The 14191-nt window shown below is 38.6% G+C and overlaps 1 protein-coding gene and 1 pseudogene across 1 annotated transcript in view; both read right to left on the minus strand.

The window, feature by feature from the left end:
• Positions 1 to 14191, minus strand: part of Cfap43 (cilia and flagella associated protein 43) — a 94031-nt gene that overhangs the window by 13244 nt on the left and 66596 nt on the right. The window contains exons 25-28 of the mRNA XM_076835016.1: positions 13647 to 13736; positions 13312 to 13392; positions 12473 to 12598; positions 848 to 967 (exon numbers count right to left, since the gene is read on the minus strand). Of these exons, the coding sequence (XP_076691131.1) occupies positions 848 to 967; positions 12473 to 12598; positions 13312 to 13392; positions 13647 to 13736 (417 nt within the window). The remainder of the gene's footprint in view (positions 1 to 847; positions 968 to 12472; positions 12599 to 13311; positions 13393 to 13646; positions 13737 to 14191) is intronic.
• LOC143381396 (pre-mRNA-splicing factor SLU7-like) lies at positions 9162 to 11104 on the minus strand (annotated as a pseudogene).

A 14191-nucleotide genomic window follows, 5' to 3' on the forward strand; every position in this document is an offset into this window, starting at 1 on the left:
CCATAGATTCAACAAGAGTTGAAAAATGGTAATAGTCTGTTTTTACTTTCCGTTTTCACTTATTAATTGAAATACTTTCATAGAGAGTGCTCCTACTTATGTACTGTTTGGTTACCTGAGGGCACAGTTCATATATGAAAGGCCAAATAGATACTTTATGCTTTCCTTTATTAGTTTTATATAAGAATTGGTTATCATCCTCGGAAGATAACCAGTTGGCATTTTCTGTTTAAAAAAAATCACAAATTTGTGAATTTAAACAAATTTGATGGGTTTCATTTAATTGCAATTATATCATCTTTGAATCTTAAATGTTCTCATTTTAAGGAGATGTATGTGGGTAGCTCTTGAATCCTTTGGATATTATCTAGTAGTCTGATAGTACCCTTTTTATCTTGTACAACTAGGTGTTCTAACTAGTTGTAACCTAGGTGTAGCTGTTTTTTCAAAATGACAGCTTTACTGAAGTATATAATTCACATACCATACAATTCACCATTTATAGTATATGAGTCAGTGGGTGGTCTTCAGTATATTTAGAGTTGTGTTACCATTGTCACAATCAATTTTAGAACATGTCATCACTTTAGTTGTCATTTCCCATTTCCCTGCACCTCCCAGAATCCTCCTTCGTCCCTGCAAGGCAGCTACTTCTCAGGGCACCCAAAGAGGAAGTCTGCCAAGTGAAAGGGAGGAGGTGCAACAACAGGAGGCTGAAGAGGGACCTAGAGACTCAGGCTTGCAGGACCTTGGTACCAGTAAAGGGTGTTGGACATTATCCTAACATCAACTAGGTCCCTGGAGGTTCCTTAAAAGAACAAGTCACAGAAGCAAAGCTTCTGTTTACCTGGTTGACAACCATCTCGGCCTTCACTCTCCTTTCAAAGAGTTTTTTCAAAAGTTCATCAAAGCTCTGTGTGCTTTCTTGAATTGAGTTTTGAAGTTTCTTCAATTCTGTTTCTAATGACTGAAAAGAATGCCATAGTGAAGTTAGAGTTTAGGAATATCAAGTGCTCCTAGGATGGGATGTTGCATTTTGCCCCTAGGGAGGGGCAGGAGGAAGGCAGAGCTTGTGAGGTGTTCTGAGACCTCAGTCCCTTCAACCAGAGATTCTCCACTTGGATACTGGGTGTCTGGGGTTTTTGCTTTAAAAAGATTACTTTGCAGAGGAGGGATAAAAATCACTAATGATAGCTAATGATACAGCCAAAAGTAGGCCTGGTAAAACAAACTGCAGTAAATTTTTTCAGAAAACTCTTGACTGCCTTTATAGGATAGTCATTTCCAGATATATGATTTGGCCCTAAAAAATTTTTTTTGCTTTTATTTTTTTCCCCCAAGCTTTGAATTCCTTTTCATGAAAATTTTATATATTTTTCCACATTATTTTATTGTGCATTATAGTTGTACATAATGTTGGAATTTGTTGAATATTTGAATATGCACAAATAGAACAATATAATTTGGTAAATATGCAGTCCCCTGCACATTCTCCCTTCCTCTCTACCACCTAACCCCTGGTCCCTTTCCTCTACTGATCCCTTTTTTTTTTTTCATGAGATCCCCGTTCTGCCACATCTCATTTCCTTTTTTTCTCTAGCTTCCACGTATGAGAGAAAACATACAACCCTTGAACTTCTGAGTTTGGCTTATTTTACTTAACATAATGGTTCCAAGTTTTCCTGCAAATGACATAATTTCATTTTTTATTCTTAATTACATATCTTTTTTTTAAAATTTTTTAGTTTTTCGGCAGACACAACATCTTTGTTTGTATGTGGTGCTGAGGATCGAACCCGGGCCACACACATGCCAGGCGAGTACGCTACCGCTTGAGCCACATCCCCAGCCCAATTACATATCTTTTTAACAAAAAAATATAAGACAGACACCAATGTCAAATGACATTGAACCACCCTATTAAATGTAGGAATAGGGAGAGCCGCTGCTCACCTGCAAGGTAGGCGGACCTGCGACCCACCAACAGAACAGGCCCAGAAACCCGCGGAGGGGCAGAGCCGCCCCACGCGCCTGCAAGGTAGGCGGACCTGTGACCCACAGGCAGATCAGGCCCAGAAACCCGCGGAGGGGCACAGCTGCCCCACGCACCTGCAAGGTAGGCGGAACCGTGACCACTGACAGAACAGGCCCAGCGGCCCGCCAGACACATCGCCCCAGTTGGGGGAGGGGCAGAGCCGCCGCGCGCCTGCAAGGTAGGTGGACCTGCGACCCACTGACAGAACAGGCCCAGAAACCCGCGGAGGGGCAGAGCCGCCCCACGCGCCTGCAAGGTAGGTGGACCTGAGACCCACCGGCAGGTCAGGCCCAGCAACACGCGGAGGGGCAGAGCTGCCCCCCCGAGCCTGCAAGGTAGGCGGACTTGCGACGGACTGGCCGAACAGGCCCAGCGGCCTGCAGAGGGTCAGAGCCACCGCCCGCACCTGCAAGGTAGGCAGACCTGCAACCACCGAAAGAACAGGCCCAGTGGCCTGCCGGCGTGGTAGGCACATTGCCCCAATTGGAGGAGGGGCAGAGCCACCGCCAAAGCCTGCGAGGGAGACTTTGCAACTATACAAGAGCAATATAAATATATAGGGGGAAAAATCAATAACACAACAGTTTCACCAAGCAGAAAGAAACGCGAACAGTATGAAAAGACAAGGAAAGAAAGGACCACAAGCAATGCAGGTCAACTCAACTTTAGAAGAGGTAATATCTGCAGCAGATGGAATGTCAGATAAAGAATTCAGGATATACATGCTTCAGATGATCTGGCGTCTCAAGGAAGACATTAGACAGCAAAATCAGACAATGAAAGACCACTTCGACCACTTCAACAATGAATTACATAAACAAATCCAAGAAGCAAAAGATCAATTATACAGGGAGTTAGAGGTTATAAAAAACAAACAAACAGAAATCCTAGAAATGCAGGAAGCAATAAACCAACTTAAAAACTCAATTGAGAATACTACCAGCAAAGTGGAACACTTAGAAGATAGAACATCAGACAATGAAGACAAAGTATTTCAACTTGAAAAGAACATAGAAAGCTCAGCAAGACTGTTAAGAAACCATGAGCAGAACATCCAAGAAATATGGGATAACATAAAGAGACCAAACTTAAGAGTCATTGGGATACAGGAAGGTATAGAGGTCCAAACCAAAGGAATGAGCAATCTATTCAATGAAATAATATGAGAAAACTTCCCAGACTTGAAGAATGAGACAGAGTCCCAAATCCTAGAAGCCTACAGGACACCGAATGTGCAAAATCATAAGAGATCCACACCTAGACACATTATAATGAAGATGCCCAACATACAGAATAAGGAGAGAATTTTAAAAGCTACAAGAGAAAGGAAGCAGATTACATTTAGGGGTAAACCAATCAGGATAACAGCTGATCTTTCAACACAGACTCTGAAAGCTAGAAGATCCTGGAATAACATATTTCAAACACTGAAAGAAAAAGCGTTCCAACCAAGAATTGTGTGTCCAGTGAAATTAAGCTTCAGGATGGAAGATGAAATTAAAACCTTCCACGATAAACAAAAGCTAAAAGAATTTGCAGCTAGAAAACCATCTCTTCAAAACATCCTCGGCAAAATATTACAGGAAGAGGAAATGGAAAATATCAATGAAAACCAACAGCGGGAGGTAGTACAGTAAAGGGGGGCTGGGAAATAATCAAAGAGGAAAACAAACCATGTTTAGTAACATAAATAAACAAATATGGCTGGAAGAACAACCCATATCTCAATAATAACCCTAAATGTTAATGGCTTAAACTCACAAATTAAGAGACACAGGCTAGTAGAATGTATCACAAAACAAGACCCAACAATATGCTGCCTTCAGGAGATGCATTTTATAGAAAAAGACATACATAGACTGAAGGTGAAAAGTTGGGAAAAATCATATCACTCATATGGACTTCGGAAACAAGCAGGAGTGTCTATACTCATATCAAATAAAATATATTTCAAGCCAAAGTTAATCAAAAGGGATAAAGAGGGACACTACATACTGCTCAAGGGAACCATACACCAACAAGACATAACAATCATAAATATATATGCCCCAAACAATGGTGCAGCTATGTTCATCAAACAAACTCTTCTCAAGTTCAAGAGTCTAATAGACCACCATACAATAATCATGGGAGACTTCAACACACCTCTCTTACCACTGGACAGATCTTCCAAACAAAAGTTGAATAAGGAAACTATAGAACTCAATAACATAATTAATAACCTAGACTTAATTGACATATATAGAATATACCACCCAACATCAAGCAGTTACACTTTTTTCTCAGCAGCACATGGATCCTTCTCAAAAATAGATCATATATTATGTCACAGGGCAACTCTTAGACAATATAAAGGAGTAGAAATAATACCATGCATCTTATCTGATCATAATGGAATGAAACTGAAAATCAATGATAAAAGAAGTAAGGAAAAATCATGCATCACTTGGAGAATGAACAATAGGTTACTGAATGATCAATGGGTTATAGAAGACATCAAGGAGGAAATTTAAAAATTCTTAGAGATAAATGAAAACACAGACACAATATATTGGAATCTATGGGACACATTGAAAGCAGTTCTAAGAGGAAAATTCATTGCTTGGAGTTCATTCCTTAAAAAAAGAAAAAACCAACAAATAAATTATCTAATACTTCATCTCAAAATCCTAGAAAAAGAAGAGCAAAACAACAGCAAAAGAAGTAGAAGGCAAGAAATAATTAAAATCAGAGCTGAAATTAATGAAATCGAAACAAAAGAAACAATTGAAAAAATTGACAAAACTAAAAGTTGGTTCTTTGAAAAAATAAATAAAATCGACAGTCCCTTAGCCACACTAACGAAGAGAAGAAGAGAGAGAACTCAAACTACTAGCCTATGGGATAAAAAAGGCAATATCACAACAGACACTTCAGAAATACAGAAGATTATCAGAAATTATTTTGAATCCTTATACTCCAATAAAATAGAAGATAGTGAAGGCATCGATAAATTTCTTAAGTCATATGATCTGTCCAGATTGAGTCAGGAGGATATTGACAACCTAAACAGACCAATATCAATTGAGGAAATAGAAGAAACCATCAAAAGACTACCAATTAAGAAAATCCCAGGATCGGATGGGTATACAGCAGAGTTTTACAAAACCTTTAAAGAGGAACTAATACCAATACTTTTCAAGCTATTTCAGGAAATAGAAAAAGAGGGAGAACTTCCAAATTCATTCTACGAGGCCAACATCACCCTGATTCCTAAACCAGACAAAGACACTTCAAAGAAAGAAAACTACAGACCAATATCTCTAATGAACCTAGATGCAAAAATCCTCAATAAAATTCTGGCGAATCGGATACAAAAACATACCAAAAAAATTGTGCACCATGATCAGGTAGGATTTATCCCTGGGATGCAAGGCTGGTTCAATATCCGGAAATCAATAAATGTTATTCACCACATCAATAGGCTTAAAAATAAGAACCATATGATCATCTTGATAGATGCAGAAAAAGCATTCAACAAAGTACAGCATCCCTTTATGTTCAAAACTCTAGAAAAACTAGGGATAACAGGAACATACCTCAATATTGTAAAAGCAATCTATGCTAAGCCTCAGGCTAGCATCATTCTGAATGGAGAAAAACTGAAGGCATTCCCTCTAAAATCTGGAACAACACAGGGATGCCCTCTCTCACCACTTCTGTTCAACATAGTTCTCGAATCACTGGCCAGAGCAATTAGATAGACGAAAGAAATTAAAGGCATAAAAATAGGAAAAGAATAACTCAAATTATCAATATTTGCATAGGACATGATTCTATAACTAGCAGACCCAAAAGGGTCTACAAAGAAACTATTAGAGCTAATAAATGAATTCAACAAAGTGGCAGGATATAAAATCAACACGAATAAATCAAAGGCATTCCTGTATATCAGCGAAAAATCTTCTGAAATGGAAATGAGGACAACCACTCCATTCACAATATCCTCAAAAAAAAAAATAAATAAAATACTTGGGAATCAACCTAACAAAAGAGGTGAAAGACTTATACAATGAAAACTACAGAACCCTAAAGAGAGAAATAGAAGAAGATCTTAGAAGATGGAAAAATATACCCTGTTCATGGATAGGTAGAACTAACATCATCAAAATGGCGATATTACCAAAAGTTCTCTATAGGTTTAATGCAATGCCAATCAAAATCCCAACGGCATTTCTTGTAGAAATAGAGAAAGCAATCATGAAATTCATATGGAAAAATAAAAGACCCAGAATAGCAAAAACAATGCTAAGCAGGAAGTGTGAATCAGGCGGTATAGCTATACCAGACTTCAAACTATACTACAGAGCAATAGTAACAAAAACAGCATGGTACTGGTATCAAAACAGGCGGGTGGACCAATGGTACAGAATAGAGGACACAGAAACCAATCCACAAAATTACAACCATCTTATATTTGATAAAGGGGCTAAAAGCATGCAATGGAGGAAGGATAGCATCTTCAACAAATGGTGCTGGGAAAACTGGAAATCCATATGCAACAAAATGAAACTGAATCCCTTTCTCTCGCCATGCACAAACGTTAACTCAAAGTGGATCAAGGAACTTGATATCAAATCAGAGACACGGCGTCTGATAGAAGAAAAAGTTGGCTACAATCTACATACTGTGGGGTCGGGCTCCAAATTCCTCAATGGGACACCCATAGCACAAGAGTTAATAACTAGAATCAACAAATGGGACTTACTCAAACTAAAAAGTTTTTTCTCAGCAAAAGAAAAAATAAGAGAGGTAAATAGGGAGCCTACATCCTGGGAACAAATCTTTACTCCTCACACTTCAGACAGAGCCCTAATATCCAGAATATACAAAGAACTCAAAAAATTAGACAATAAGATAACAAATAACCCAATCAACAAATGGGCCAAGGACCTGAACAGACATTTCTCAGAGGAGGACATACAATCAATCAACAAGTACATGAAAAAATGCTCACCATCTCTAGCAGTCAGAGAAATGCAAATCAAAACCACCCTAAGGTACCATCTCACTCCAGTAAGATTGGCAGCCATTAGGAAGTCAAACAACAAGTGCTGGCGAGGATGTGGGGAAAAGGGTTCACTTGTACATTGCTGGTGGGACTGCAAATTGGTGCAGCCAATTTGGAAAGCAGTATGGAGATTTCTTGGAAAGCTGGAAATGGAACCACCATTTGACCCAGCTATTCCCCTTCTCGGTCTATTCCCTAAAGACCTAAAAAGAGCATACTACAGGGACACTGCTACATCCGTGTTCATAGCAGCACAATTCACAATAGCAAGACTGTGGAACCAACCTAGATGCCCTTCAATAGACTGATGGATAAAAAAAAATGTGGCATTTATACACAATGGAGTATTACTCTGCATTAAAAATATGACAAAATCATAGAATTTGCAGGGAAATGGATGGCATTAGAGCAGATTATGCTAAGTGAAGCTAGCCAATCCCTTAAAAACAAATGCCAGATGTCTTCTTTGATATAAGGAGAGTAACTAAGAACAGAGTAGGGACGAAGAGCATGAGAAGAAAATTAACATTAAACAGGGATGAGAGGTGGGAGGGAAAGGGAGAGAGAAGGGAAATTGCATGGAAATGGAAGGAGACCCTCAGGGGTATACAAAATTACATACAAGAGGAAGTGAGGGGAAAGGGAAAAAAATATAAGGGGGAGAAATGAATTACAGTAGAGGGGGTAGAGAGAGAAGAGGGGAGGGGAGGGGGGAGGGGGGATAGTAGAGGATAGGAAAGGCAGCAGAATACAACAGACACTAGTATGGCAATATGTAAATCAATGGATGTGTAACTGATGTGATTCTGCAATCTGTATACGTGTTAAAAATGGGAGTTCATATCCCACTTGAATCAAAGTGTGAAATATGATATATCAAGAACTATGTAATGTTTTGAACAACCAACAATAAAAATTAATAAAAAAATAAATAAATAAATGTAGGAATAGGAAAACAAAATTTTGACCATCTTAAGAATAAGATCTGCCTTGCTATTTTAATTTCAATGAGTTGGAATCTAGACACCATGTATATTCCTGGAATTTGCCAATTTGACTCAGCTGTTCTTCTAGAACTACTATTTCTGAGATTCTGACTTAACACAGTATACTACATACTTTTTTTGGTAGTTTAGAAAGGTGTTAAGTAGATGCATTCATGTCGGGGATTTTAGTCTGTTTTCATTGATTCTACTCTGTCAGCATTATTTTCACGAAGTGTCCTGGGGATCATGGTGATCTCAGTTACTAAGATCCATACAAGCTATCTTACAGTTCTCTGAAGAAACCTTCAACTTCAGGTTTTGCTCCCTGCAAATTTTACAAAGCGACACCTGCTAGCTATGAAGATTAGGTATCTCCCAGATATTCTACACTCTCTTAAAATCTAACTTAATATTATGATCATTACATTAAGGCATAATAAAATAACAAAATATTACAAACCATATCTACTATGATAAATGAAAGAATTTCTATGTTTTCACTACTATTTTTCCTATAGTAGTAAAAGTACTATTAGTATTGACTCAAGGATGAGAAAATAGTGACCCAAAGACCAAGGTAAAAATGATTTTTTCCTTTCAGACCAGGAAAACCTGATAAGGTAAAAACAAATGATTACAAAATAACTGCAATTATAGAGTTAAATTACAACTGTAATTGCTAGTTATTAAAAAAAATGAAGCCCTAGATTTGAGAAAGAGTAATCTACTTTCAAAATGTGTGCTAATACTAGACAGAAGGCCAGAAAAATTGAGGAAATATTTAACTGTTTTGTACTCAGCTGTTGAGTACAAAACATTCTTGGTAAGTAGAGAGTTAAGCTTTTTCCATATAACTAATATAAAAATTACGAGTTTTTCCAATCTTACTCCACACTTAATGTACCTTCTATTTGAGTTCTTCACTTCTTCAATGTGGAAAAGAAGGAATTTACTTTGGGACTTCTAAAAGCTTTATTAAAGTCAAGTAGCAAAGAAGAGAAGACAAGCATTTTTCCAGTCTACAGTCATGAGCAAGAAGTTGAAAAGAACATGTCAGCTGAATCCATCCTGGATGAATTTCTACGACTAGTTATTGTCCAAGGAAAGAGGCCATGGAGTCATCTGGCCTCTGCTGTTTCATTCTGTAGGTCTCCATTTCCTCTTCGGTGGGTTCCCGAGTTTCATATATGCTATTGTAAGGCCGTTTCCCCTCATCAACCTGCATGATCTCCTTGACATGAAGAAGGCGTGCCTCCCCTGCATTTAGTGCCTTTTTCAATTTTTCATGTTTCTTCATCATCACTATCTGAGCTGCTCTTTCGGTGTTTCTTCTTTTTCTTTTTGTCTTCTTTTAGTTTTTCTTGATGCGTTTCCATGAGGGTTTGAGGTTTTGTTTTTTTTTTTATAGATTCTTCTCCACTTACATCATTTATAATACATTCATCTGAATTAACAATATCCTTCCCAGCTTCTCCAATACAATAGGAATACTTGAAAAAAGAATGACAGCATTTGTATCCTCATCAGCCATCCTTCCAGTAAGATCCTGAGATAGTGTATGGTTGTGAAGTGTATGGTTGTGAATCTTTACATCCTCCTCCTATTTGGAGCAGGCAGCAGCTCGCACTTGTCCTTTGATGACTGTACCATGTCTTGAGTATTTTACATAGTCTTCAGTCTGGGCTAAAAGTAATTCAGCTGGAGGAGCATCCCAAGTGTTCTTGGCCACCATACTTTTTTTTTTTTTTTAAGAGAGAGAGAGAGAGAGAGAGAGAGAGAGAATTTTAGTATTTATTTTTCAGTTTTAGGTGGACACAACATCTTTCTTTGTATGTGGTACTGAGGATCGAACCCGGGCTGCACGCATGCCAGGCGAGCGCACTACCGCTTGAGCCACATCCCCAGCCCCCACCATACTTTTCTAGAATGATTTCTTTCTGCTGTTCTTTGAAAGTCTTCTTTTTTGACTTTGAAGGCCTTATACAATAGCTCTAGTTTTGTAGGATCTGCCTGTAGATGCACTTCAGATCCTTTGTCATAGGCTTCCCAAGCAAACAACTGTGTTTGAGCCATTGAGATGGTATCTCCTGTGTATCTAACGAAGTTATCTACTGCAAAACTCACTTCATCTGGATTCTTTCCTGCATTAGCATAAGGATTCTCTCATTGCTCTAGTTTTTGGATCAGAGTAGGCAGAATCTGGATCTTATCTCAAGTATTTTGCAATATCTTCTCAAATCCTGAGATTTCGGACAGTAATTCGTCTCTTAGAGTCAAAATTCTGTCCTGGCATGTCTGTCATCTGCATATTTGTCTTCATCCTCATCTTCACTATTGTGATCTTTCTCCTTTGGGAATTTGGTTCCTCTTCTCCCCACTGTGTTTTGGAGAATTAGCTTGTTCCACTAGTTTTCCTGAGGCTAATTCTTGCAGTTTCTGGGCTTTCAAAGTTCGTTTGTCTAGATCAACTTTTGGCATATTCTTCCACAATTTTCATGTGTTCTTCTGGATTATAGCCATTCCAGCGATCTCTTTTTTCATCATAGTCAAACATCAGTTGAGGCTGGACATGTTCATCTGGAGCTATATTAGAACCTGTAAAATTGGCTCCAACTCGCCTAGGTTTCTCAAAGCAGTCTTTCTTTTTATGTATCATGGCCCCACAATTTTCACATGCTCCTTTGCGGTACTTAGTAGTTATGGAATTCTCTTTTACTCCCCTCTTGTACCATTCCCCAGATGAGCTGAATTACTTTTGTTTCTCTGGTTGTGGTCTCTGATGATTTAAAATAGGTCTTCTTGATGGATCAATATATCATATGGCACTGAAGAAATATACTGAGGAATATGAGAATTGATGTCTTTTCCCTCTTCATCAACTTCTGCTGGAGCATTACCCAGTTTTCACTTTTCTTCTGGCTCCTTCTTCTTTCTCTAGTCCTCTCGAGTCATCTTCTTTGGTTCCTCCAAATTCATTTCTTTGTACCCCGATAGGGGTGCTGCATTAACCGTGTCCACTGCTGGGGCCAACATAATGACCTCGCCTGGTCAGGCCGCAGCCTATGCCAAAACCATCTGACAGAAAGGAAACTAGTCTGGCAATGTTTACTTCCGGGCTTTCTGCCTCCTCCCGGGAGGCACTGTGGTAATTTCCGGACAACCAACACATGCACACTCTCATTTTTCTTTACGGTTGAATAAAAACGCTATTGTGTGTATATACCACATTTTATTTACCCACTCATCCAATGATGGATACCTAGACTTGTTTCATAGTTTGGGTATTGTGAATTGTGCTGCTATAAATATGGGTCTGTATATGTCACTATAGTAATTCTTTAGGATAGACACTGAGGAATGGATTTTACAGTGGTTCCATGCCTAGTCTTTTGAGGAACCTCCATACTGATTTCCTTAGTGGTTGTACCAATTTACAATCCCAACAGTGAAAAAGTGTTTCTTTTTCTCCACATCTTCTCCAGGATTTATTTTTGTTTGTATTCCTGATGACTACTATTTTATTTTTTATATTATAATTTTTATATTTAATTTTTTATATCACTGAAAAAGTAATCCAGTGTTAGGGAAGAAGTGGAGGTATGAGATGAACCAAGATAGGTAATGAGTAGAATTATGGATTCAGGTTTTAGGCAAGTGCTATCTTAGGTTAAAATACAAGTCAGAATTGCAGTGAATAAAAATATAACAGGTTAACAAAAGGTTCAAAGAACTTGTTCATAAGATGCAGCCTCAAAAAAAGGTAGAAATCAGTCCTGTCTTGAATGAGGGAAGTATGATTTTACATCCCTCACAGAAGCATAGATATCATCACTTGGTTATACACCATAGTCTTTTACATCTCTATTAGAATGGTAAGCAGTTTTAATGTGGGGATGTTTCTTTGTGATGCAAGAAGATAAAAAGTAGCAGAACTGCACTGCAGAAACTTGGAATAAGAACTGTAAACTAAGTGCTACACCACTGTCTGTACCATTCTTTTCTCAAATCCTTTCCTTGTGAGAACAAATCAAGCAGAAACATTACTGAACTCAGATGGCTACTGACAGGAGAGAACAATCCCTCACAGTGACTTGCATGTGCCAGAATTGGTGTCTGTTAAACAAGAATGAATGGAACAAACAAATGGTAACAATGTGGGAAATGTTGAAATCAATAAGAACTTTCAAAAACCACTGCTCAAAATTCTTTTTGTTTTAAATTGTTCTCTTTGAAGTTCTCTAAATTTAAAATTTACTTCTCTAAAATCTTCTAAATTCTTGAGAATTTAAGCTGAGATGCCATTCTTAAGCCACTAAAGACACTGAGAAATAAAAAAAATGAAAAAATATTGAAACAAAACCCTGGATATGGTAGATTATGTTGATTTTTTGATCTTCTGACCTTTCTATACTTATCTCTTTCTTCATTTAACTCCTTGACTTTTTTCTCATATTCTTTGAATTGTTTCCTTTCCTCTTCTGTCCACAGTGCATCGGGCTTTATCATGAAAGCAGGCTGAGGAATCACCTGACAATAGAAAGAAACACACATGCTCACTCAAATGGAAATGCATCAGTACTGTAAAAGCTCAGAGGTATGGTTACAGTTTGAAGAAATAAAAAAGCAAAGTCCCTTTAAAAGGGTTGGCAAGGGCCAGGTCCCGCAGTGCACACCTGTAATCCCAGAGATTCAGAAGCCTAATTGCAAGTTCAAGGCCAATCTGGGCAATTTTGGACCTTGTCTCAAATTGAAACATGAAAAGGGCTATGGATGTAGCTCAGTGGTAAAACACTCATGAGTTCAGTCCCCAGTACCACCAAACAAAACAAGACAAACAAAAAGTCGATAAGGACAATAGCCTAACACACTTTTACTAAAGAGTATGAACATCATGACTATTGTTCTGTGACTCTGGAGAATGAGAGCAGTTTAGGATATACCTGGACCCTTAGGTGACAGAGGTGTGTGCAGAACTACACCTGTACTGCAGGTGTTAGAGTAGAGTTGAAGTGGTATCCCTGCCTTTGGTAGAGAACAAAACCACTGTGGTTTGTTGGTGCTCATTTGCTTCTTGTGAAAATGGAAGCCAATTTTTTTTTCTTATTTGCCTACTGTGTATGTTTATAGGGTACTATAAGGTTGTCTAATATTTTTTTTGCCATAGAATTTGTACAAAATGGTGAATTGTAAGTGTATTTCAACTCTGCTATACCTTTCACAAGGAGGGCCAGATATCTCACCATTCTCAAAATGTCTTCCTTCTTGACTTCCAGAACACCTCCCATCATGTCCATCAGGGCTCTGTTTCTAACGTCCAAACCCTGAGAAAAAGCCAGGGTCAGAGAGGGCAGCTGAGACAGTGCTCTGACCCCAGGGGCACCTCCCACCTGGTGTTAGGATGACCACTTTAGGATAGGGAATGGTGGCAGTGGTGTGGAAGAGAGAATGGAGGAAGCCAGATGAGGTTCAAGTGGTCTCTGGACCAAGACAGTTATCTTTATGTGCTTCTATAATGGGATATAAGTATATCTAAAGGAAAGAGGATCTTGGGTATTATTTGGACAGAGCTGCATACCTGTGAATGAAGCCATCGATCTGTTTCATGGGGTGAAATCAATTCTGTTTTGGCTTTTTGCCATGGAGAAACATGTTTTTGAGCTGTAATCTAAAAGAGAAAATACAGCTTTCTGCTGGTATTCTTACAAAATCCAAACCAAACTTTCCTTCTATACACTGGGAGGAAATTAAATAGTACTGTGAGAATTAAAGGTACAATCCATATTTTGCATTCAATTTCTGTTTTGGAATGAAGGCAAAGTCTAAAATGAGAGGGCTAGAAGAATAGATCTTTACTTTTCTCTTAGTTTTCAGCTCTGTCTCATCACTGAAGAGATTTGATTTAGATGAAGGGTGAGGGGAAGGGAGGTTAAAGAAGTGTCACCTAAGTCAAATCCTGAAAGATGTCCTAAGAGGTCAAGAGTTTGGGGCATTCTAAGAACTGTGGGCAGTAAAGCATGGCCAGAAGGGGGGGAGAGCAGCTGGACAAGATGAGGGCAGGGAGATGGTCAGGAAGGTGGGTATCCCAAGTGCCCTGGGCAGCCACTGCAGGGGGTCAGGCAC

This window comes from Callospermophilus lateralis, chromosome 15 (assembly GCF_048772815.1).
Source record: "Callospermophilus lateralis isolate mCalLat2 chromosome 15, mCalLat2.hap1, whole genome shotgun sequence".
In the NCBI taxonomy this organism is placed as follows: Eukaryota; Metazoa; Chordata; class Mammalia; order Rodentia; family Sciuridae; genus Callospermophilus; species Callospermophilus lateralis.